This window comes from Neomonachus schauinslandi, chromosome 5, assembly GCF_002201575.2.
Source record: "Neomonachus schauinslandi chromosome 5, ASM220157v2, whole genome shotgun sequence".
Classification (NCBI taxonomy): Eukaryota; Metazoa; Chordata; class Mammalia; order Carnivora; family Phocidae; genus Neomonachus; species Neomonachus schauinslandi.
The window spans coordinates 130596767-130621706 of NC_058407.1; the positions used below are offsets into that span (position 1 = coordinate 130596767).

At 40.2% G+C, this 24940-nt stretch overlaps 1 protein-coding gene across 1 annotated transcript in view; it reads left to right on the top strand.

Moving 5' to 3' along the window:
* The window catches only part of KIN (Kin17 DNA and RNA binding protein), a 33551-nt gene that overhangs the window by 980 nt on the left and 7631 nt on the right, over positions 1-24940 (top strand). Inside the window, exons 2-9 of the mRNA XM_021696718.2 lie at positions 3970-4064; positions 8377-8420; positions 8504-8626; positions 9889-10070; positions 12870-12918; positions 14140-14197; positions 20190-20319; positions 22622-22672. Coding sequence (XP_021552393.1) covers positions 3970-4064; positions 8377-8420; positions 8504-8626; positions 9889-10070; positions 12870-12918; positions 14140-14197; positions 20190-20319; positions 22622-22672 — 732 coding nt within the window. The remainder of the gene's footprint in view (positions 1-3969; positions 4065-8376; positions 8421-8503; positions 8627-9888; positions 10071-12869; positions 12919-14139; positions 14198-20189; positions 20320-22621; positions 22673-24940) is intronic.

Consider the following 24940-nt stretch of genomic DNA (forward strand, 5'->3'; position numbering starts at 1 on the left):
TTCATTAATGAGGTGGATGATAAAGCACCTTGAAGAATTGAGAGCAAGCTAGTGACAGGATCCTATTTTTCTCTGGAGACTGAGTTGGATTGGGTAGGTGCAGGGGAACATTGGGTAATTGGAAGAATCTACTGGAGTGTTTCTGCAGCCAGAGATGAGATACTTAAGTAGGACTTACACTGAATAACACTGATGCAGTTTTTCCTTTTCATTTCTCTCCAGTTCTTTATTTTTAGTAGTCAAGGTGAAATTCCCACACAGAAAACTAGAAACTAGTACAGTGAACATTAATATATCCATTACCCATATTTAACATTTTAAGCAACTTGCCTATCTTTACTTTTTTCAGAAATATTTTTTTAAAAGATTTTATTCATCTCTCTGACAGAGAGAGAGACAGCGAGAGAGGGAACACAAGCAGGGGGAGTTGGAGAGGGAGAGGGAGAAGCAGGTGCCCCGCTGAGCAGGGAGCCTGATGCAGGGCTCCCTCCCAGGACCCTGGGATCATGATCTGAGCCAAAGGCAGATGCTTAACGACTGAGCCACCCAGGCGCCCCTCAGAAATATTTTAAAGTAAGTTGCAAATATCGGGATATTTCATCTCTGAATACTTTGGTATTTAAATACTTAAATACCTAAGTATTCTAAGATATTTGGATATTTTTCAAAATAGCCACGATGAACATCATCCCACATAACAAAATTAATAAAAATTCCCTTATGTCATCTGATACACACTCCATATTCACATGTCCTCACTTGTTCCCACAAATGCTTTTTAAAAGTTATTTTCAAACTAAGATCGAATCAAAAGCTATGAATTGGATTTGTTATTTGGACTTTAAAAAACAGATTTTTTTTTAAGAGCATTTTTAGGTTCACAACAATAATGAGCGGAAGGTACGGAGATTTCCCATACACACTCAGGCCTCACGTATATACAACTTCCCCAGGATCAGCATCTTGCAAAAGAGTAGTACTTTTATTACAGTCAGTAAAGCTACATTGACACATCATCATCACCAGAGTCTTTAGTTTATAGTAGGGTTCACTGTTGATGTTGGATGGTCTATGGGTTTGGACAAACGTATAATGACACATATATCCATCACTGTAGTATCATACAGAATAGTTTTGTTTCCTTAAAAATTTCTGCAGTCGGTTATTAGGGCTTTTATTTCTCTCTCAATTCTAAACTGAGTATAGAACCCACTTCCCTCACCCTTCCTTCTGCCCCCCTGAAACCCAATTATTTTTCTTTTTTTAGTTAATTTTTTTATATGCCTATAGTTGACACACATTACACACACACATTACATTAGTTCCATTAGTTTCAGGTGTACAACATAATTTATACCTTATACATATACAAATTTATACCTTATGCTGTGTTCACCACAAGTATAGCTATCATCCGTACCATACAACATTATTACTATACCATTGACTATACTCTGGTTTCTCTTCAGATCGCATAAATCTTTCGCCTTTTACTATACCATTGACTATATTCCCCATGCTATCTTTTTTTTTTTTTAAGATTTTATTTATTTATTTGACAGAGAGATAGCGAGAGAGAGCAAGTAGGCAGAGTGGCAGGCAGAGGGAGAGGGAGAAGCAGGCTCTCTGCTGAGCAGGGAGCCGGACATGGGGCTCGATCCCAGGACCCCAGGATCATGACCTGAGCCGAAGGCAGCCGCTTAACCGACTGAGCCACCCAGGCGCCCCCCACCCCCAACCCCATGCTGTACCTTTTATTCCCATGACATATTCATTCCATCACCGGAGACCTTTATCTCCCACTTCCCGTCACCGGTTTTGCCCATCCTCCCACCCCCCTTTCCTCTCCCCTCTTGGCAACCATCAGTTTGTTCTCTGTATTTATAGGTCTGATTGTGCTTTTGTTTTTGTTTATTCATTTGTTTTTTAGATTCCACATATAGGTGAAATCATGAAATTTGCCTTTCTCTGACTTATTTTACATAGCATAATACCCTCTAGGTCCATAGTGTTATAAATGGCAAGAACTCATTCCTTTTTATAGCTGAGTGATATTCCATTGTGTATGTCTTTATCCATCTTCTTTATCCATTCATCTATCACTGGATTCTTGAGTTACTTTCATATCTTTGCTATTCAGTTGTTTTTCTGATCCTGGCTTGAAGAGACTAGGCCAATAACTGCCTTGGAGCATTGCCACTTTCTGGTATGAAACAATTAGGTTTTCTTGTGGTTGTCTTTCACCTTCCTTCTCTAACTTATATTTTCTATAAACTGGAACTTAGATCTGAAGGCTTGATTAGGTTCAGGTTAAATATTTTGGGGAAGACTACTTGATAGGTGATCCCATGTATTTCCTATTACATCACATAAGGAAGCCCATAAATATCTGATAGTGCTAGGATATTTGAGTAAATATGACAGCCTGTAAAGTAATGTTAGAAAGTAATATTTTTCCTCTTGCAAGAGCAAGTAACTAGTAAAGAATATATCTAGTTTCCCATCAGTCTTTTACTTAGGTGTTTTACCATCCTTGCTTGAGTCCATTATTGCCTTAAGAGTTGCAAAGTGGTTGTTTTTCTATATTTTTCTAAATTTATTATTGGCTACCATTCTTTTCTAAAAAATGTCCTTTTTCTCATTAACTAGGCCTATTTGGTTATCCTTAAATGTTACCCTAAATTATAATTCCTATGAGAAAAGGAGGTTAAAGGCTTAATTCTTTCCTTTGGTTACCAATTTCAGAGTAAGACACTTGTGGTGGTTCTGTCCTGTTTGCCCTCAAATCTGTTTATTGCCTTCCCTACCTGGGAGGGTGACCTGTAGGAGGAGAAGTTAGCCCCTCTAAGGTCCTCCCCTCTCTCAGTGTTGGAAAATTGAGGGAGAAGATCAGATCCAGAGTATCCCCTTCTGCCCATCCACTCATGGGTTTCTAGAATTTAGTAACATCATTTTGTTTTCATTTTATTGATTTATTTTCAATTTATGGAAAGTAGTACTGGTTTTTTCATTTATGAGACTGATACTGAGTTTCCTTTTAAGATACAATTAAGTAAGAGTAATTCACAGGTACTACACAGATGAGGCAGGAATAGTGTAGGTAGTCCGTGGGCGACCAGAGCTTAGGAAGCTTATCAAGATGGAGCGTTGACATCAGGCCAGTGGCGTGGGATTGAGCCGAGGGACAGGAGAAGAGCCCTTAAGGAGGCCGAGAGTGGACTTAGTGGTACGTGGAAGGGAGATGTAGAGGAGGACTCGAGGATGCCTGTCTCTAGGGTCCTGGCTGTGGGTGTGGGATTGTGCTGTTCACCGAGATGGGGAATACAGGAGGAGAGACACATTTTTCATTTCTCTTTCTATGAAGAACCAGGTATAAATGTTAAGTTGAGTAGATACAAGTCAAAGCTTGTAATTTTTTTATAGTCATCTGAAGAAGATGCAGATTTAGTGTATTTCACATGAGGTTTCTGTAATATGCCGCAGTGTGTTTTGGATAATGAACTAAAGTAGAGTGAAAATAGTCCCCTTCATGGAAATTCACTACTGGCCCATCTTACTTCATTCCATCCCTCCAAGCACTTGCACAGCCCTACATGAAGTAGGTGTTCAGTAGAATTTGTTAAAGTGATTTTAAAAAACAAAGTCACTCTTCTGGTACTGTGCCCTGTCACATTTCTTACTAATGTCTGTTTTCCAAAGCACTGTTTTTCTCTTTTTAATCTGGAATTATTCTTTGGTTAGCAGTGTTGCATAACTCAACCTCGTAAAAAACTTGTAAATAAAATTAATAGTGTGCTTAGAGCTAGTGATTTTTCTTTTTTTTCCCTTTCCTTTCCTTTTTCCTATTTTTTTTTCCCTTTACAATTTATTATCAAAGAGTAGCTTTTTAGGGTTGATTAAATACTTCTGTTTAGGGCCCATTGTGATGACCTAAATCAGAATGTAACTACTACCTTTACGTTTTTGTAGAATGGCTTCAAATGTCACTGTATGTCCGAATCTCATCAGAGACAACTCTTGCTGGCTTCTGAAAATCCTCAGCAGTTTATGGATTATTTTTCAGAGTAAGTAACTTGAAGACATCCTTTTCTCATAAGCTTTATTGAGTTGGACATTTAGTAGATGCTTAGTATTTTCTATATTGGGAGCTGTGTTTATTCCTTACACATTAACACGATAGCTGTATTATCCTGTGCTCAGGTTTTGTTTTCCTTTGACAGTTTATCAGAGTATGAAATTGTTGGAAAAGTGGTTCTCACAATTTAGTCTTGCACTTCAAGCATAAAAAACTCTCTTTCTAACTCAGTTGTGGCTCAGAGCATAGCTCTGGAGTCAGACTGCCTACCTTAAACCTGTAAATCCAGGCTTCTCTACTCATGAGCTGTGTGACTGGCTGAACCACTTACATTTGTTTGTGCTTTTGTCTGCTCATCTGTAAAATGGGACTAAAAACAGCAGCATCTTCCAAGCATTTGCTTTATTTTCTAGAGCTTATATAAAGATTAATGAGTTAATACTTTTAAAGTGTTTAGAAGAGTACCCAGTACTCGATTAATAGCTGTTAATTATTATTACTATTAATGTTTAGTTTCCTAGCTCTTTCTTTCCAAAGTTCTAGGATGGAGCGTTGACATCAGGCCAGTGGCATGGGATTGAGCCGAGGGACAGGAGAAGAGCTCTTAAGGAGGCCGAGAGTGGACTTAGCACTTAAGCACCCTTAAAAATTATTGAAGAGCCCCAAAGAGCTTTTGTTTATGTTTGATATTGCTACAGTGCTATTTGTAAGTTAGAGATTAAAAATGAAAAAAAATATTTATTAATTTATTTAAAATAATAATAAACCTATTACATGTCAAAATAAGTGAATTTTTTAATTTAAAAAGCCTATATTTTCTTTTTTTTTAAAACCTTTATTTTCTAAAACAAAAAAGTAAGAGTGGCACTGTTTACATTTTTGCAAATCTCTCCAATGTCTGACTTAATAGAAGACAGTTGGATACCACAATTGCTTCTGCATTCAGTCTGTTTCAAAATGTTTTGGGAAGCACGTAAAGAAAGCCCACCCTGTACATAGATGTATAGTTGGAAGGGGGGAATATTTTAATAGCCTTTTTCAGATAATTTTGGATGTTCTTCTTTGATACTACGTCAAAACAACGGCATGGGAGTTTTTTAAACTTTTTTCTTTAATATTTATTTATTATTAATTTAGAGAGTGTACCTGCCTGTGCATGAGTGGGAGGATGGGCCGAGCGGGGAGAGAATCCACAAGCAGACTCTCCGCTGAGGGTGGAGCCCAACGCAGGGCTCGATCATGACTGGAACCAAAATTAAGAGTCAGTGGCTCAGGGCGCCTGGGTGGCTCAGTTGGTTAAGCGACTGCCTTCGGCTCAGGTCATGATCCTGGAGTCCCGGGATCGAGTCCCGCATCGGGCTCCCTGTTCGGCAGGGAGTCTGCTTCTCCCTCTGACCCTCCTCCCTCTCATGCTCTCTGTCTCTCATTCTCTCTGTCTCAAATAAATAAATAAAATCTTAAAAAAAAAAAAAAAAAAAGAGTCAGTGGCTCAACCGACTGAACCACCCAGGCTTCCCTGGCATGAGTAGTTTCTTAAAGATCAGTTGCAGTGTGGAATCTGAAACCACATCAGCAAACTTTTTATATTCTATTACATTATGATCCCTCGATCTTTCACTTTAAATGGATCTCGTACCCATGCATGATTTTATATCATCATGCATTGGTCATTTGGAAAATATTAGTTCACTGAGTATTCTGAATGGTGACACATTTTGTTACACAGTAACTATAAAATCATATTTATTAATGTGAGCATCAGTGTCATTGGAAATGTCTTTAAGTTTTGGGACGTATGTCAAACTCACAGTGACTGATGCTAGTTTACCAGATTCAAATTTTGCCCGAAAGCTCAAATTTTATCATTGGCAACAAATACCGTCCATTGTTTTCCTGGATATGACAAGGCTCCCTTTGTTTATGTTTGAGGAAATGCCTACTAAATATCCAATTTGGAATAATCATGGTTGATTTGTCAGTCATTCTTTCCAATAAAAATGGTGCTCCGTGAAAAAAGGTAGTCCAGCGCAAAGCTCAAACGATTGCACAAGTGCTTTGCTCAAGATAATCACTGTCCAGCAACAGAAGTGGTTTACTCATAATCCCATTTCATCACATAGGATAGTGGACAGAGGTAGCCCCACAGGTTGAGATTTAATCCTGTTACTGATACTGCTTTGTCAAGGACATTCTCGATGAGACTGGCATTGACTTTCACCGAGAGTGCCTGCCCATGAAGAAGACCTGGGCCGCTAGTCCAGGGTGGCCTCACTGCCTACTGCCTGGACTTGGCTAAGATGCCAGCAGGTTCTCCCTGCATGGCTTATCGTGCCATCAAGGCAAGTAGCACAGTGTAAAAGGGCAGAAAGGATTTATCTGTGAACCGCCTAAGAACATCTGGAATACACTGGATACATGTGCCACATTTGGGGAAATATCAGTCTGGCCAGAGCCATCCACACTAGAGCCTTCCTCTCTACGCCCGTCCACTGCGTCCTCGGTAGCTGCCCTCCGCCTCCGCCAGCCCCCTGGAGGGTCGCTTGTGCCTCTTTCCGTCTTCCTCTCTATCTTTTCTTAGTGGATGGTGCTCTTAACTGTCCGTGAACGCCTCTCTGTTTTCCATTCTTTCCTACTCCTCCTCCCTCTGCTTACTTTTTTCCTTAACCCTCTGCCTGTCCCCGCAGCTCCTCAAATGCAAGAATGTTCTTCAGAACGCCCGCTTGGCTTCCTTCCCTCCATAGTACAGGGGTTCCAGGAGTTCCGTTATTCTTGCAGCTGTTAACCTTTGTGTTGGATGACTCCTAAATCTTACCGTTCATTCCTAACATCTGTCTTAAGGTGTAGATTTTTTTTTTCTCTGCACAGTTCTATGTTTCTGAAGGCTCTCTCAGAGCCAACATTTTAAAGCTAAAGGCAGTATTCTGCCCACCACACCTGCTTGTTATCCTGGGCTGGCTGATAACTGCCTACCCGGAATGCGAGGCTCGGAAGTCCCTGTTGTCAATTCTCCTCTACGGTGTCCTTTAAACTTGCATCCTCTCCATTCTCACGGCTCTAGTAATAATAGTTCTCATCATTTCTCACCTAAATTAATTCCATGAATTCCTCACTGGGCTCCCAGCTGCAGCTTCCGCTCCTCCCAGACATGTTTTATGCCAGTGGATCACAAACCACTACACGCATCCGAATCACCTGCAGGGCTTGTGACCTCAGTGGCAGGTTCTGAGTCAGTAGATCTGAGGTGGGGCTGGAGACTTGGCATTTCTATCTAGTTCCCAGGTGATGTTGATGCCGCTGTGCTGGGGACCACACTTTGAGAATTCTTGTTCTATACTTTCCACAGGATTATCTTTCTAAATCACAGATTTTCACAGACTAATTCCTAAATAAATTATTTGGTGCTTTTCCACTGCACGCATAAAACCCACCCTCTTTACCATAACATTCAAGATACTTCAAAGATTAGCCCTACCAGTATTTTCCAGCTATTGTCTTCCACCCCCGCCCCATTATTCTATTCTGTTCAATCCCACTGTGTCCCTCATTTCTGTCTACTCTTAACATTAGCTCAATTAGATTATCATTTCCCAGATGTGATGCTTTCATGTCTCTCTGCCATCTGGGAATGGCCTCTTCCTCTTCACCTCTAAAGTCCTATTTATACTTCACTGCACATATTAGAGATCACCTCTGGGCATCTCCCTTGACTCCCCTGATACTTTGTTATATCTCTTTTGCAGTTTGATTTCTGTTATGATTGCTTCTGCTAGATTGTAACCTGGGTCAAGATTCCTGTTTTATTCACCTATGTTTACCTAGCACTTAGCACGGTACTCAGTTCAGAGGGACATGGTAAGTGCCAATTTCCTGTGGAGTAGGGAAGTTTTGTTACCAGGTGTTGTACGCAAACAAGGAATCATGGAACACTACATCAAAAACTAATGATGTACTATATGGTGACTGACATAATGTAATAAAAGAAAAAGAAGAAGAACTGTGTTATTATGCCACATTCAGTAGCACTAAGAGACTTGATGAAGGAACCTCTGCAAAGATGTTTAGTCAGTTTGGTTACGGCTGCTCCAGTTTCAACTCCAGACTGACTTTTAACTATAGTTCTTAAAAGTTACACTCTTTTGGGATTCCTTCCTTTTTTAATTTTTAAAGGTTCGTAATAGATATTCACATGGATGTCTTGTATATCATTTGGGCGTTCACACTGTATGCTGGCTTATATTTCAGGAAGATGATGCTTTATATTTGTAGAATTACCATAATGCTCTCTTTCCTTTCCTTATTAGGGAATTCCGAAATGACTTCCTAGAACTTCTCAGGAGACGCTTTGGTAAGCATCCGAGTATTGTGCATATAACAATGTCATAATCTTATAACCTGCACAGGATTGACAGTGTCGTATTTTGTTCTTAGGCACTAAGAGAGTTCACAACAACATCGTTTATAATGAGTATATCAGCCATCGAGAGCACATCCATATGAATGCCACTCAGTGGGAGACTCTGACTGATTTTACTAAGTGGCTGGGCAGAGAAGGTAATAATAAGACAGGATTTAAATAGTTACGTGGCTCCAATGCAGGGAGAGAGAATTGTCATAGTTTCTGTGTAAATTTACAGAAACAAGGATGAGTAGGGCAATTAAAAACTCGTGGACAGGAGCAGAATCTTCCAGGATTGATTTCATTTGTTACACTTGAATATGAGTGTCTGGAATGGTTCTTTTGATAGTTCAAAGATGTATCACCGAAGCATCCTCTAATTTGGGGTAAGAATTATTATCAGTCCTTCCTTTTTTATCGCTGTATTCATTTTACTTTCGGAAACTTTTGTTACCCCGCTTAAGGAGGTTTTTATTTATTTATTTTTAAAAAACATTTATTTGTTTATTTTAGAGGGAGAGAGAGTACAAGCGGGAGGGGCAGAGGGAGAGTCTGAAGCAGACTCCACACTGAGCAGGGAGCCCATAGGGCTCGATCTCAGACCCTGAGATTACAACCTGAGCCGAAATCATCCAGGCACACCACAAGCTTTTTAACATTTTGTTTCAGTTTATTCCATTTCTGATCTTCCTAGGCTGAAGCTAGGGAGAAGAGAGGAGAAAGAAATTTTCTGTCAATGTATTACTTATTCAGTGTGTTACTTTATTCCATTGTATGGGGAAAATTTCTACTTAGTAAGTTAGCAGAATATCATGTACTCCTTGTATGTTATATACTTAGAAACAGTTAAATAGGGACGCCTGGGTGGCTCAGTCGTTAAGCGTCTGCCTTTGGCTCAGGTCATGATCCCAGGGTCCTGGGATCGAGTCCCACATCGGGCTCCCTGCTCCTTGGGAGCCTGCTTCTCCCTCTGCCTCTCTCTCTCTGTCTCTCATGAATAAATAAATAAAAAATTTTTAAAAAAAAAAAAAAAAAAAAAAAAGAAACAGTTAAATAAGCGAGGTGAATACTTCTTTCGTGTGTTTCCCTTGCTTAAATAGTTGACTTAACCTCGCTAGTTAAAAATCAGAATAATAATTTTTTCTGTTTAAGGAGATAAAATATTCTACTTAAAATACCTAAGTTTCATCAGCTGTGAATATGGAAAATTTGTGTGCTGCATGAATTTGTGTATTTGAATGTGTTTGAATGAATGTATTTTTTTTAACTTTTTTAAATTAAATTTTATTTTATTATGTTCATCACCATACAAAACTGAATGAATGTATTTGAATGAATAAGCACATGATGCAGAGATAGGACACATTTGTATTTACTTTTAGTTTTGATTGTATGCAAAAATTTTTTTTCTTTTAAGGTTTGTGCAAGGTGGATGAGACCCCGAAAGGCTGGTATATTCAGTACATAGACAGGGACCCAGAAACTATCCGCCGGCAACTGGAACTAGAGAAAAAGAAGAAGCAGGACCTTGATGATGAGGAAAAAACCGCCAAATTTATTGAAGAACAAGTGAGAAGAGGTCTGGAAGGGAAAGAACAGGTGGGCAACAATATCATTCTGGGAGGCAACAGAGAAAGGCTTCAGGAAGCAAAATTTTTAAGCATTGACTTGAATTTTGTAGGTCTTGTTCCTTAATTAAGAGAAGAAAGAACGTGGCCAAGTATAAAAGCCCAGGTTTTGGAGTTGAGACAAATCTGGGTTCAATTCCTAACTTACTGACTCACGGTCTCAGAATTATATAATCTTCTAAACCTCGGTTTCCTTATCCCTAAGGCAGAGGCGATAGCTAATGGGGAAGACAGAGCAGATCACATCACTGGGCTGGAATTAACGTAGTGCTGGAGTTAAACACAGTGTGGGAACCTATAGGGCCAGCATTCACCCCATTCTGGGGAGGATGCAGAGTATCTGAAGGTAGATACAGCCTCTGGGCTTGAAGAATCAATGGGCAAAACCCAGACAAATGGGGGAAGGAAGACATGGTTCAGGTGGTTCAGATGTTGGAATAACTAGAGTAAGGCATTTATTTTAACAAATATTTATTGGGTACCCCCTTCTTCTAGGCCTTCTTCTAGGCACTGGGGATAGAGCAGTAAACAGAAGGTAAAAACTCGCTGCCTCATGGTGCTTACATATCAAAAGTACAGGAAAATATAACCTAGTATATATGTGAAACTACTAGCCATTTAGTATTTTTAAAAAGCTTCTCGTGGTATAAGATACATGTTATAAAGTGTATGATGGGCGTTAATCTTAAGGTGACAGCTCAGTGAAATTTTACACATGTATGTGTCTTTAGCAGGATGGATGGAAGTAGATGGACGGATAGCCTATGTAGCGACCCACCAGATCAAGAAATAGACCATTTCCAGGGGTCATAGTCATTCCCAGTTAATAGTCCCCGTCCCCCAAGAAGGAACCAGGGTTCTTCTGGTACCACTGTTGATTATCTGTTAGTGTGTTTGTGAACTTTGTAGAAATGTGATCATACCATATACTCTCTGTCTGGCTTCTTTAACTTAAACAGAAGTTCTTTATGTTTCCTGTACCTATATTCTTTCCTATCAGTGTTTAACTCTTTTTTTAAAAAGTGATGTCTGCTATTCCATTTTATGAACGTCACACAATTTATCCATTCTCCTTTTGAGAAACATGTGGATTGTTTTCAGTTTTTGGCTATGGTGAATACAGCTGGTCTGATCATTAGTGTACATGTCTTATAGAAGCTGTTTTGTACAGAGAGATGCAGGAAGTAGTCGGCAATAAGAAAGTAAAGATCCGTTCATGAGTCAACTTTTATACCATGTTAGTTGACCTCCTTGATAAGTGATGGGTGTGCATGTGTATTATGGTACTCTTTCCATATCCGTGTATTCATATGCGTGTATTCACACAGCCTTTTAGGAGTTTTCTGTATTAAATTAAAATAACAATGGTTATTAAACTGCTGTAACTGTCAAATTTAAACCCTTGCCTAAGATTGAAAGTTCTTTATTCTTGAAATTCTTCTCTTACCTTTTTCATTTTAAACCTCTGCTTTCAATAGAGGGAAAATGGTAATTTCCTATTGTGGAAATTAAGAAGGATCACATCATGTACAGAGGAAATTGGTTTACTTTTTGGAATAGCATTGTTTTTTAACATTTTAGCGTAATTCTACTAAAACGTTCAAGTTAATTCGTACTTTTCAAGTATAAATAGCATCTTCCCCTAAAAGGCAGTGGAAGTCCTACTGATCAGTGCTTCCTCATCACACTCTTAAATATTATAAATTTTTAAAAAGCAACATCATATCTGTCGCCTTCCTTTGTGAGATCCTAATGGAGAAAGAATATCTCAGTAGGATCTCAAGAACAACATTTTTATTAATAGAAAAAACAATCAACATTTATTAAACACTATTGCAGGCATTATGCTAAATGCTTCCTTTATTTTATCCTTATGACATCCCTACATATGCATATTATTCCCATTTTAAAGACAGAATAATTGAGGTACAGGGAGATCGTGAGATTGACAGGTGATGAAGCTAATAATGTGCAGAGGTGGGTTTGACCTGCAGTTCTGTCTGAGTTCGTTTTAGGCTCTTGATCTTACACTAAACTATCCCACAGTAGAGAAGTGTTTTGCTTTTTAAAGTAATCCTCTAGCTAAAATTCTTTTTTTCTTTTTTTAAGATTTTATTTATTTATTTGAGAGAGCAAGCGAGAGAGAGCATGAGCAGGGGAAGGGAGAGGGAGAAACAGACTCAATGCAGGGCTCAATCCCAGGACACTGGGATCATGACTGGAGCCGAAGGCAGATGCTTAACCGACTGAGCCACCCAGGTGCCCCATCCTCTAGCTAAAATTCTTAAGGTTTATTGTTTTATGTTGTTTCCTGTTTAAATTATAGTAGAAATAAAAATGTAAGTAGTCTTCTGGGATGTGGTACAGAGAAGCCACTTTTTTCCCCTTTAGAATAATTCTTAGTTGAAGAATATTTGCAGTACATATAATTTCTTAACAAGCTCTTAATCATTTTTTTTATTAAGATTTCATTTATTTATTTGAGAGAGCGAGAGAGAACGAGCAGGGGGAGGGAGAAGCAGACTCCCCGCTGAGCAGAGAGCCCGATGCAGGACTAGATCCCAGGACTCTGGGATCATGACCTGAGCCGAAGGCAGATGCTTAACCGGTTGACTGAGCCATCCAGGTGCCTGGAATTTCATCATTTTAGAGCTGCATGTTGGAGCTGCCTTGCAACATGGGTAGCAAGTCATAATTGGGACTATTGAATATTGATAGTAAATGCACTGTGAACCAAACCTTCATACTCTTTTTTTTTTTTTCCTTTTAGGAGGCTCCTATTTTTACAGAATTAAGCAGAGAAAATGATGAAGAAAAAGGTGGCTTTACTTTTTTTCTTATTCTTCTTTTTTTTTTTTTTTTTAAAGATTTTATTTATGTATTTGAGAGAGAGAGAATGAGAGAGAGCACATGAGAGGGGGGAGGGTCAGAGGGAGAAGCAGATTCCTTGCCGAGCAGGGAGCCCGATGCGGGACTCGATCCAGGGACTCCAGGATCATGACCTGAACCGAAGGCAGTCGCTTAACCAACTGAACCACCCAGGCACCCTTCTTATTCTTCTTTTAATATGGATGATTTTATATTGGCTCTGCCAAAAACTAGCACCATGTTTAGGGGCAAGACGTATAATCTGTCTGGATTGCATTGTTTTTACTGATTTATGAAAAGGTAACAATAAATCAGGTAGGATGCTTTCAGCTGCAAGTAACAAAACCGACTAAAATTAGCCTAAATAATAAGGAAATACCTTGCCAGAACAAGAGTCCCAGAGGTAGGGCGGTTCTGGATGCCAGGCCATCCATCAGGAGCTGGACACAAGGTGGTGGTAGGCACTTTCAGCCATCGTATGCACACCCAACAATGTCCAGAGGATGACAGAGAGCATCTCTTCTGGAGTCCCCTGTGAGCAGGAAAACTTTTGCTAGGAGACACTCCTCCAGGCAGCAGACTTCCTTTTGAATATCACTGGCCAGTCCATATCAACCTCCACCTCAAGAACAGGCACTGGGAAAGGAAGTGGCATCATTTTGATTGGTTTAGAGCAAAAGAACCTTACTGTTTACCTCCCGAAGCCCCCCACCTCCTAATCCCATCACTTTGGGCATTAGGTTTTTAACATACCCGTTTTAGGGGGATGCAAACATTCAGACTCTATCATCCTCCAAGCCATGCGTGAGAGGTGTAAGAAACAAAATTGGAGTCCTGTCCCCTTAGCATGGGGAGAGGGGGCCCGTGGAGACGGGGAGTGGCCAAGGCAGTCCCCTATAGCTTGATCATATGTAGATCTTTCCCAGCTCTGTGAGCATCCATTCAGTATTATCTGCAGGAATTCATCATCTCTGGATAGGAGCATTCCAGCTCTCGTTTATTCAAAATGTCCGTGAGCTTTTTTGTGGATACATTGTGGTGTCTTATCTGATAAGTTTTATAAGTTTCCTGAAATATATACACACACACGCACACACACACACATTATATATATATATAATACATATGATGAAATATACATGTAAAAAAATACCTCATTTTTTTTCTTCCAGTTACATTCAATTTGAATAAAGGAGCATGTAGTTCAGCAGCAACGTCATCCAAATCAAGGTGAGCTCCATGAACATACATCTTGGAACCTGAGAATTTTTGTGAGATATTGATTACTACACTTTCAAAGCGCAGGATTGTGAATTATTTTTTTCTGGTTGTGATTTTCTTCTTTGTCTCATTTTTGTTTGATGGTGGTTTTCTTTTGTTAGCGCCTGTCTTTTTCCTTACCTGCCCGTGATACGATGCTTCTGAGGAAAGGCACATTTTGATTAAATGCCTCACATGACAAGTGTTTGCTTTTCTCTGAGTCCTTCTCCGCTAAGTGGCTCCCCTAAGCTATTGCAGTGCTATGGATTTTTCTATCACAGCCCACTCACCAAGTTTAAATATTAGCTTGGGTATACAGTTTTTGTTCTGCCTACTGTGTTAAGATTTTGTGAGAACAGAGACTAGGTTATTCACCCGCCTTCTTAGGCCCTGGTAAAGTATAAATGCACCAGAAGGCACGTACTCGTAGTTGTGCTCCCGGCTGCCTGGTGTAAGTAGCCGAGCAGGGCCTGACCAAGCTTTTCTGTAAAAGGCCACATAGTAAGTATTTTTTAGACATGATTGGCCGGATGTCTTTGTCACAGCCACTTGACTGCCGTCGGAGTGAGAAAGCAGCCGCAGACAATGTGCCAACAAATGCATGTGGCTGTATTCCAATATGATCTTACTTCTAAATACAGGTGGCAGGCTGCATTTGGCCCTCAGGTTGGAGTTTGCCAAACCCTGACATAGCATGTGGTCAGGTTGCTTCTGTTCCCTTTTCATGTTCTCTTCTCTTGCGGTTCTTATCTGTTTTTTCACCAAATATTTATTCACGATCTGTGATGCACAATGTGTCCAGTTTGATTATGGAGATTCAAAACAAAACAAAACTGTAAGATATTCAGGAAGGTGCCTTCCCAGCGTCTACCAGAATTTCGTTTTGAGTTGGCCAATATTTATTTTACTTAGTATTTTATTTATTTATTTTTATTTTTTTAAATATTTATTTATTTGAGAGAGACAGAGATAGAGAGAGCCCGAGCAAGGAGGGGGAGAAGCAGATACCCCACAGAGCAGGAAGCCCGATGCGGAGCTTGATCCCAGGACCCCGGGACCATGACCTGAGCAGAAGGCAGACGCCCAACCATCTGAGCCACCCAGGCGCCCCTTTACTTAGTATTTTACATGTTGTTTATTTAAGACCTAACTCAGTTTTCTTGGTTAAGTTATAGGCTAGTGCTTCTTGGCACAGCTAGAAAAGTGGCCAGGAGAAGTGAAGGAAATACAGGAGCAATGTATAACTGCTTCTCTGGGCTTGCCAGAGATCTTCACTTTGATCTAAATGCTTCAGAATTGACACCTACATTAGATACCATGAAGGACATGGTTAATTGGGTCCCACATACAGTACATTTGAAAAGAAAATTCTTTTCAAAATATTGGTAGGATATGACTTGGAAGACAGAGTCAAATATATCCAGTCACACACGCCTTATGGTTTTAGACCCGTACTTGTTTCTCTCTGTTCTCCTTTATTATTTGTTATTCCTGAGTGTAGGTAAATGTTAAAATTGGTCCCAGTGGCCCCCAAATTGGTCTCCCTTGTATCAGTTTTCTATGGCTGCTGTAACAAATTACCATAAACCAAGTGTCTTTTTTTTTTTTTAAGATTTTATTTATTTATTTGAGAGAGAGCAAAGTGAGACAGAGAGCACGAGCAGGGGGAGGGGTGGAGGGGAAGAAGGCTCCCCACCGAGCAGGGAGCCCAATGGGGGGCTTGATCCCAGGACCCTGGGATCATGACCTGAGCCAAAGGCAGATGCTTAACTGACTGAGCCATCCAGGCACCCCAAACCAAGTGTCTTGAAACAACAGAAATGTGTTCTGTCTCTGGAGGCCAAAAGTCTGAAGTCAGTATCCCTGAGCCAAAATCAGGCTGCATGCAGGGCAGCACTTCCTCTGGAGGCTCTGGGGGGAATCCGGTCTTTGCCTTGCCCAGCTTCTGGTGGCTTCTGGAGTTCTTTAGCTTGTGGCTGCATCCTTCAGTTTCAGAAGCAGTGTCTTCACATTTCTCTTTGCTCCGTCTTCACGTAAAAGGATGTATGTGGTTCCATAGAGAGCCCGCTCAGGCAATCCAGGATAATCTCATCTCAGAATCTGTAACTTAATCTCATTTGCAGAGACCCTTTTCCAAATAAGGTAACATTTATTAACTCCAAGGATGAGGACCTGTTATCTCGGGTCTGCTAGTTAGCCTTCTATATAGCCCGATGCCAGGCTCTGATGTTACTAGTAAAAATAGTTTTATTTGACTAAGTTCTGTGAGTTCAGTCTCGAGTATCTATAATAACTCATATATAGTGTCTCAAATGATACAATGGAAAGACTCATCTAAATTTTCTTTTTCTGAGATTATGGTCCATTTTTATAGAGTTTGAGATTTATTTTCCTGTTGATTTATATCTCTTGTATATCTGAAACTCAGAATGAACAAAAGGATCTAGATATAAAAAATTGATACTTTAGATTATATGGAGGCACAAAGATAAGCCCTGCTTCTCCAGTGTTTGAACAGAGGTTACTGAGTTTCCATTTCTCTTTTGGGGCTTCTCTTCTTTAATTGCGTTAGGACCCACTCCAGTTACTGAAAGTAGAAATCTAGGGCTGTTCTAGAAGCAAACGTTCCATTTCCAGTCTGTTCCCATTCATTTCTTGCCTTGATTTGAGCCCCATCTTGCCCCGTCTCAATTTGTCAGCCTCCAATAGCATCTTTGGGGAGGAGGGGTGTTACTGTTAGAGCAGGTAGTGTAAGATCAAATACAGTGCACAGCTGGGGCGCTTGGGTGGCTTGGTTGGCTAAGCGTCCGACTCTTGATTTTAGCTCAGCTCATGATCTCAGGGCCCGTGAGACTGAGCCCCGCATCGGCCTCTCCACTTGGTTGGGAGTCTGCTTGAGATTCTCTCTCCCTCTCCCTCTGCCTCTCCCCCTCTGTGTGCTCATGCACTGGGGGGTGCTCGCTCTCTAAAAAAGTAAATTAATTAATAATAATACACAGCTGAAATTAATTAATAATAATACATAGCTGAAAAAATAGACTATTTTGTTTTGCATTTTACTTTAATGTTCATTATTGAGATTGATATTTAAATTTCTACTCTTAAAATGATTTGTATAGGTATTCTTTTTTGACTCTAGTGTTTTTAGGATAGGGATTATCACTTTGAAAGCTTGGTAAAATTTGGTAAAATATTGTGCTAGTATCTTTTACAGGTGAGGGAATACTTTTTTACTGAATCAGAGGGAAACTGATTCAGTTTCATTATGGTCATTAGTTTATTCAACTTCTCAATATAATCCTGATCATACAAATTTCAATAATTTGTATAATTTTGATTTTTCTAGAATACTCTTTTTACCTAGGCTCTCAAATTTGCTATTTTATTAATCTTTTAGAATACCAACTTTTTGTTTTCTTGAAATTGTCATTTCTTTGGTTTCTGTGTTACTGACTTCTGTCCTTCATAATTTCTTCTGTCAACATTTCTTATATTCTTCCTTATTCATTTTAGCTCTAATAGAATCGTGATATTGCAAGCAGGAGGATCTTTCTAAATGTCTTTCTTTCACCTGCGGGATAACGTCATTTTTGTCCATGCTACTGATCCGGTGCCTCTCCCGCCCCTTGCCCTCCAGCTATGCTAAATTATTTGCCCCATCCTAAGTGAGCCACGGTGGCTCACCCTTTCTTGCCTTTACATCTTTTGTCCTTACTTCCCGGAATGCCCTTCCGGGTCTGTTCTCCCACCCTGTCGTGAGATCCCGATGGGCTGTTCTGTTTGTGTTTTTATCACCATTGCTTGTCACGCTGTAGACATTTAATAAGGCCAAATAAATGTTCTTGATAGGAAACTTTCTTTCTCTTCAGTTTAGTTTTTTTGTGCGGTGACATACATATAACATAAAGTTGACCATTTTCACCATTTTTAAGCATACAGTTCAGGCGATTCATGTCATGTGTGCAGCCGTCACCGGTATCCATCTTCCGGACTTTCTCATCATCCCAAACTGAAACTCTGTCCCCATTAAATGCTTGCTTCCCCATTTCCCGGTAGCCCCCAGCCCCCAGTAGCCTCTATTCTGCTTTCTGTCTCTGTGGATTGGACTATTCTAGGCTCCTCATAGGAGAAGAAGTCTACAGCGATTGCCCTGTTGTGCCTGGCTTCTTTCACCCACTTTAATGTCTTCAGGGTTCATCCATGATGCGGCACGTGTTGGAATTTCCTTCCTTTCTAAGGCTGAATAATATCCTTTTGTATGTATGCACCACATTTGCTTCATCTCTTCATCAGTCATTGGACATTTGAGTCACTCCCACCTCTGGGCGTTCATGAACCATGCTTTTCTGAACATTGGTGTTCAGATACCTCTTTGGGTCCCTGCTTTCAGTCCCTTTGGATGGAGACCCAGCAGCGGAGGTGCCGGGTTGTATGATAGTTCTGCCTCGCTATTTGCCACAGCAGCTGCCCCAGTTGGCATCCCCACCACCAGAGCGCAAGGGTCCCAGAAACAGAATCAGAACTTAGAAATCTATTCAGAGGATTGAATTATGGGACAAAACCCAGTAAGTGATTTTTCAAAAGGGTAAATGTAAAACGTTACAGTTCGGTGAACGAAGAATACCTGCCGTGATGACCGAGTGGGGGAATCCTGACCTGGGCCCCCTGTACAGAAAAGTAGTGGTTGGGGGGGGGCGCCTGGGTGGCTCAGTCGGTTAAGCAGCTGCCTTCGGCTCAGGTCATGATCCCAGGGTCCTGGGATCGAGCCCCGTATCGGGCTCCCTGCTCCGTGGGAAGCCTGCTTCTCCCTCTCCCTCTGCCTGCCGCTCCCCCGCTTCTGCTCCCTCTGTCTCTCTCCCTCTCTCTCCCTCTGCCCCTACTCCACCCCCTCCACTCATGCTTTCTCCCCTGAAAAATAAAAGCCTGAATAATAATTCTGTTGTTTTTCTGTTAATCACACCTTTTTCCTTGGTTATCTTCATGGTAGCTTCGTGCATGTATTTATCCTTTGTTCGTCTTTTGCAAATATGACAAACTAAAGGATTACACTGGTAAGATTCATTGAGATATTAACTGAGCATGTATTTTATGTGAGTCTCAAGATAGCAACTCTCTTTACAGGAAAAAATAAGTATATACAAATATATACCCATTATTATATGTACAAATCATATATGCAAATTATTATAATACAAGGTGGCGTATGATACATGCTAGAAAGTGCTATGGCAGTTCAAACCCTCATGAAGAATGGATCTGGAAGAATGGATCTTAAAGAATTGGAACAAATAGAGATAATTGGAGAGATTGCACTAGGTATAAAAGAGGCAGTTTGCAAAGGCATGGAACATGGCATGGCTCAGTCAGTAATGGGTTATTCAGAATGGCTGGTGTATACAATAAGTCAGAGATAATATTCTTGGGCCAGTGGTGACAATTTTATACCACACTAAAAAAGTAGAATTTACACTGTCAATTCTAGGCAGTTAGGAACGATCAGAAATTAGGTGACATGTTCAGATTGCTTTCAAAAAATAGAACTGACAGTAATTGCTAGACTTCTTTGCCAACCTCTTATTTAATCCTTGCAATTGAGCTCTGAGTTGGCTCACACTGTTATCCTCATTAATAGATGAGAAACTGAAGCTTAGAAAAGTGAATCACCCAAGGTCAGAAGCAGAAGCCTCCTTAGCCCCTGATCTGCCTAACCCCGAAGCTGGCACCCCACTGGTCTGTGCTGATCATGGTTGGCACTAAGTGAAGGGGTGGGAAGAGGGAAGAGGACGTTAAGGCGGGAATGGTTACATGTTCTCATGCTGCTTAGGTCCTAGGTCCTCTGTTGTTTTGACTAATCTGTTGTAAATTAATCGTGTAACAAATTTCTTCTGTACTGTTCTGCACGTTAGAAAGCCTTCTTATGTGCATTGGTTTTGTTAACAAGCATGGCTTTTCTTTTTACCAGTTCCTTGGGACCAAGCGCATTGAGTACCATCGGGAATGCAGCATCAGTTAAAAGAAAAGAATCTTCCCGGAGCTCAGCTCAATCAAAAGAAAAGAAAAAAAAGAAATCTGCCCTCGACGAAATCATGGAGGTATAGTTTACGAGCTACTTATCGATGTGTTAGCAGTTAGAGGAATGACATAATTCAAACTAAGGAAAGTTTAGTCTCACCAATTCTTGGATTAATATAAAGTCAGAAAATGTATGCAGACTAGGTTAGGGGAAGGTAGTCTGGACGCAGTTCCATCTGGGTAGAGTTGGAATCCCTCATCACAAGTTTATTTTCGTGCCTCGGGTGCTGTGTTCAGAACTCTCCATGTGTTCCTGGTCAGTGGAATTCAATCAGAAGGACCTGGGCGGTCACTGCAGCTCAAAACAAAAGCTCTGTTTGCCTTCTGTGGCTCTGTAAAATTGTCGTCCTCCGTGGATTCCTCCCACCAGCCTCTGTTCTCCTCTTGCCCCTGACTTCACTTACTACCTCCTAGCCAGCAGCAGGAAGCGATGACGTTGTCTTCATTTGACTTTACCTAATGGCTAAGCCTATGTGATGAATCCTTGAAAACCCGTGATTTAAGATGGAGGACCACACTTTGGCTCTAAATCTACTTGCACCTCCAGAGCTGTTCTGAATCTTCCTCTTTCCCTTTCCACACAAAATCTTACCTTATCAATACATTTATGAAGTAAGTAGAAAGGAGAAGAAGGACAGGTGAAGAGAAAGAAGAAATGGACAGAAGAAGCTGACTTGTTTTTTCCTGTAATATCATTTCCTCTAATCTCCCCAACCTTCCTCTTTATTTGTGAAGGGATAGAGACAATTGTTCGGTCTTCCCCATTTCTGAGTGCTCTTACGATACAGGGTGGTCTAAACAGTTGAGAGTGTAATATAAAATGTGTACACTAAGAGATGTGGTTGCTCCATCACTGAGCATATACTGAGTCGCTGTTGTGTGCTGGGCATCGTGCGAGGTCCTGTGTCTGTGTAGTAGGGAGAAAAATACAGTCCCGCTGTGTCATGGGGCTTTTGCTCTAGTAGGAGAGACAGTTCATGAACAAGTGAACAAGTGAGTAAGTTATTACAAAACGCTAAGTGCTAAGGCGGTCTGAGGGCGGGCCATGGGGGGTAGCTTGTGAAAAGGTGCCAAGGCAGGAAAGACCTTGAATTCAGGCACCTGAAGGAAAGGTCCATGTGGCTGGAGAATGGTGAGTGCGAGAGTGGTAGCATTTGCAGTTTGAGAGAGAAGTTGGAGCAACATCTTAGATGTCTCAATAGTCCATGACAGGAGGTTCCTGAATCTAATTCAAAGTAAAATGGGAAGCCAGACCTACCTGCCTTGTAAAACCTGCTAAATTTAGAATGTTCTTTGTTAATACTGGAAAGTTGGAGACATTAAAATGGAATTTATTATCAACCAAAGAATTGCAGCATCCTGTCCCACTGAAAGTTGGGACTTCAGGTTCACTTGCAGCCATCGAGAAAGAAAAAGGCGCAATGTGGCTCTTCAGCACTCTTTGTTTGGACACCCTTGTGCTTACATCTCTCGTGGTTATGTTTTTCTTGCTCTACATTCACAAGATTTATTATCCTTATCATACAGAGAAGCCTCTTTTGGCCATCACTGTAGGACTAACCGTGCTGCGCAAAATTGATTTAAAGTGTTGTGTTTTTACCACATGAACATGTTGCTTGTTTCCCAGCTTGTGACAGGCACACAAGGGAAGTGGGGAAACGACGATGTAGCGTTGGCATGTGGCCTTGCAGTCTTGACTAAGTAGAGGTCGCTTGTGTTTATTTTCTTGGCCAGTTGACGTGCTTTATCACATATTTTTGTACATCCAAGTATGTGTGTGTGTGGTTTTTTTTAAAGATTTTATCTTTAAGGGCGCCTGGGTGGCTCAGTTGGTTAAGCGACTGCCTTCGGCTCAGGTCATGATCCTGGAGTCCCGGGATCGAGTCCTGCATCGGGCTCCCTGCTCTGCAGGGAGTCTGCTTCTCCCTCTGACCCTCCTCCCTCTCATGCTCTCTGTCTTTCATTCTCTCTCTCGCAAATAAATAAATAAAATCTTTAAAAAAAAAAAAAAAAGATTTTATCTTTAAGTAATCTCAACACCCAGTGTGGGGCTCGAACCCACAACCCCAAGATCAAGAATTGCATGCTCCACCAACTGAGCCAGCCAGGTGCGCCCCACCCCCCACCCCACCAAGTGGGTTTTTTTTTCTTTTAATTAAAAATTAATTGCAAAAAATGTTTATTTGTATTTGTCAGAGCTTGTAAATTACACGGATCGCCTTTGAGGTATATGTTTTATGGTGTGCATTTGCTACACAGAATGGTATTTGAAATAAATTGAGGATTTTAAAGAGAGAATTCTGTATCTTCTGTGTGCTACAGATTGAAGAGGAAAAGAAAAGAACTGCCCGAACAGACCACTGGCTACAGCCTGTACGTATTGAGTTGAAGCTTCTTATTTCCTGAATGCTTTTAAAAAAGTGAATCATGTAAAGAACATTTGGTATAAATGACTGAATTTCTCAAATATACTTAAATCATACGGATAGATCTATAACATTCATGACTTTTCTTTTTATCTGATCTTAAATGATCAGCTGCACCTGTATTGGAGAGTTACTTCACGTTTGTAGGCTGGTAAGATTTCTTGAGTTTAATGCCAGATTCGTTTGTGGACATCTTGAATTTAAGCCTGTAATTATTTCCAATTTTGCTATAAGACAAGGGTTGTGTTTTCAGAAACGGGACTGAAAGGTAGAATTGTGAATGCCGAAGCACTTGTTTTCAACTTACAGCTTTTTGAACTTAGAATCTCCCTTTAGGTACTTTGTCGGAAAAAGCCGGTTTTCATTTTACAAACTCAAGTAGAGCTTTGTATTTTATTGTATATTTATTATTGCTGTTATTTTAAGATAATAATTTTGAAACAGTTAAATAATTTTAAACATTATTTATTGATGCTCTGTTTTGAACCTAGATGTAAAGTTTTCGCAAGACGCTCAGGGTGCGTTTGTTAAAGCTTCTAAAAGAAGCTGGTTTGATCAATAATAGGAGACTGAAAAGTAGTGAGAATATGGGTCATTTAGATAATTTTGATGCAAAAAGTAAGATTAACAATAACCTAGAAGGTCATGAAGTCCAGAGTTCTCATTCAGATCTTCAGAGTCCTGCTCCCTCTAAGCAGGAAAACAATTTCATTTCCATGTCTTAGTTTGTGGTCTTCTGCATGGGAGGCATTTCCACATGGTGCGCAAGTGAAGGCTCAGGAAGCAGGTTAGCTAACATGAAAATACTTGCTGCTTTACATCGCAAATGAGTCCTTTGTATGAACTACTTCAACGAATTCTTCTATCAGCCCTATAAGGTAATTCCTGTTGTAATTCCCGTTGTAGAGGTGAGAAAACTGAGGCATCAAGCATTTGAGTAATTTCCCCAAGGTCATAGAGTAAGCCCTGAGCCAGGATCTCCCTGGCAATCTGATTCAGTAGGTTGTGCTCTCAACTGGTCAACAGACCTGCATCCTGGGGTGTCTCAGGCGCCCTGACTCCCATCTCTGAGTACAGGTTGAGTCAAGATCAGTAAAGGCTGGACCTGAAGGGAAGAAACCACCCCTGTATTGTTTCGTTTTCTCCATTCCAGTAGCTAGCGTAAATATTAATAGTTTGATTATTGTTTATGAAAACGTAATCAAGAATTTTGCTGAAAGCATTCGTTCTTACCCAGAGAGTAATTCACAGATTTTTAGAGAAGTGTTTTTTCCAGATTATATATGTTTACTACTACCACCTTCCAGTCTCCTGCAGTGAAATGCACATTTTGACCAGCCTCCTAGGTGATCCTGATGTATGCCCTTCATTGGTTTAAAGGAAAAAGAAACCAAAAGAAAAAAAGAGAAAGCATTCCAAGTTTTAGTCCAAAAATTTTCTTCCCACTGGTAATACTTTCAGTTCAATTATATTTTCTGTTTGATAATTCTCTCTTATAATAAATTATTCAAATGTTTTTCCTAGTTCCCTACTAACAGAGTATTACGTTAAAAGTGAGGATCATCCAACAGTGCTCTGATGACTCAGTGTGTCTCTTATGTTGAAATGGTCAATATGTTTGTTAAAATAACCAGCAGTCCACACAGATAGACTGGAGAGCTTTATTTAAACTCAGAAAAGAAGTATTTTGAACCGTTCTATTGTGTGAGCAAGTGTCAGTAAGCCCAATGATGTAATGAGTTAGCTTCAAATTTTAAGTGTGTACCCATGAGGGTCTTTGAGAAATTTAGCCCAGAAATACTCTGGCTAAATCAGAGAAGCTGTTTTGGCATTACTTGGCTTCATTTAGAAAGTCTTAGATTCTTAGAATAGAGGCCTAAGAATAAGACCATTCACATTTTCTCTTAAACGTGTTTTTCTGCTATAATATATCCTCCCTACAAAGTCCTTATTGAATTTTGATTAATAAAATTTTTAGCCTGGCTTACTTGTGACCATCTAGTACCTCTGTTACATTCACTTGAAGTAGCAAATACAGAATCACTACAGTGATTATAGCATTAAGTCAGAAGAATGAATTTTCATGATCAGCCACTAGACAGCTAATCTAAATCAGGAAAATGACGATAAAGAAGCAAACTGAAAATGCATTAATATGAAATAAGCCCAGATTTCTCTCCCATTTGAGAATTAGATGTTCAGAATAATGATACTT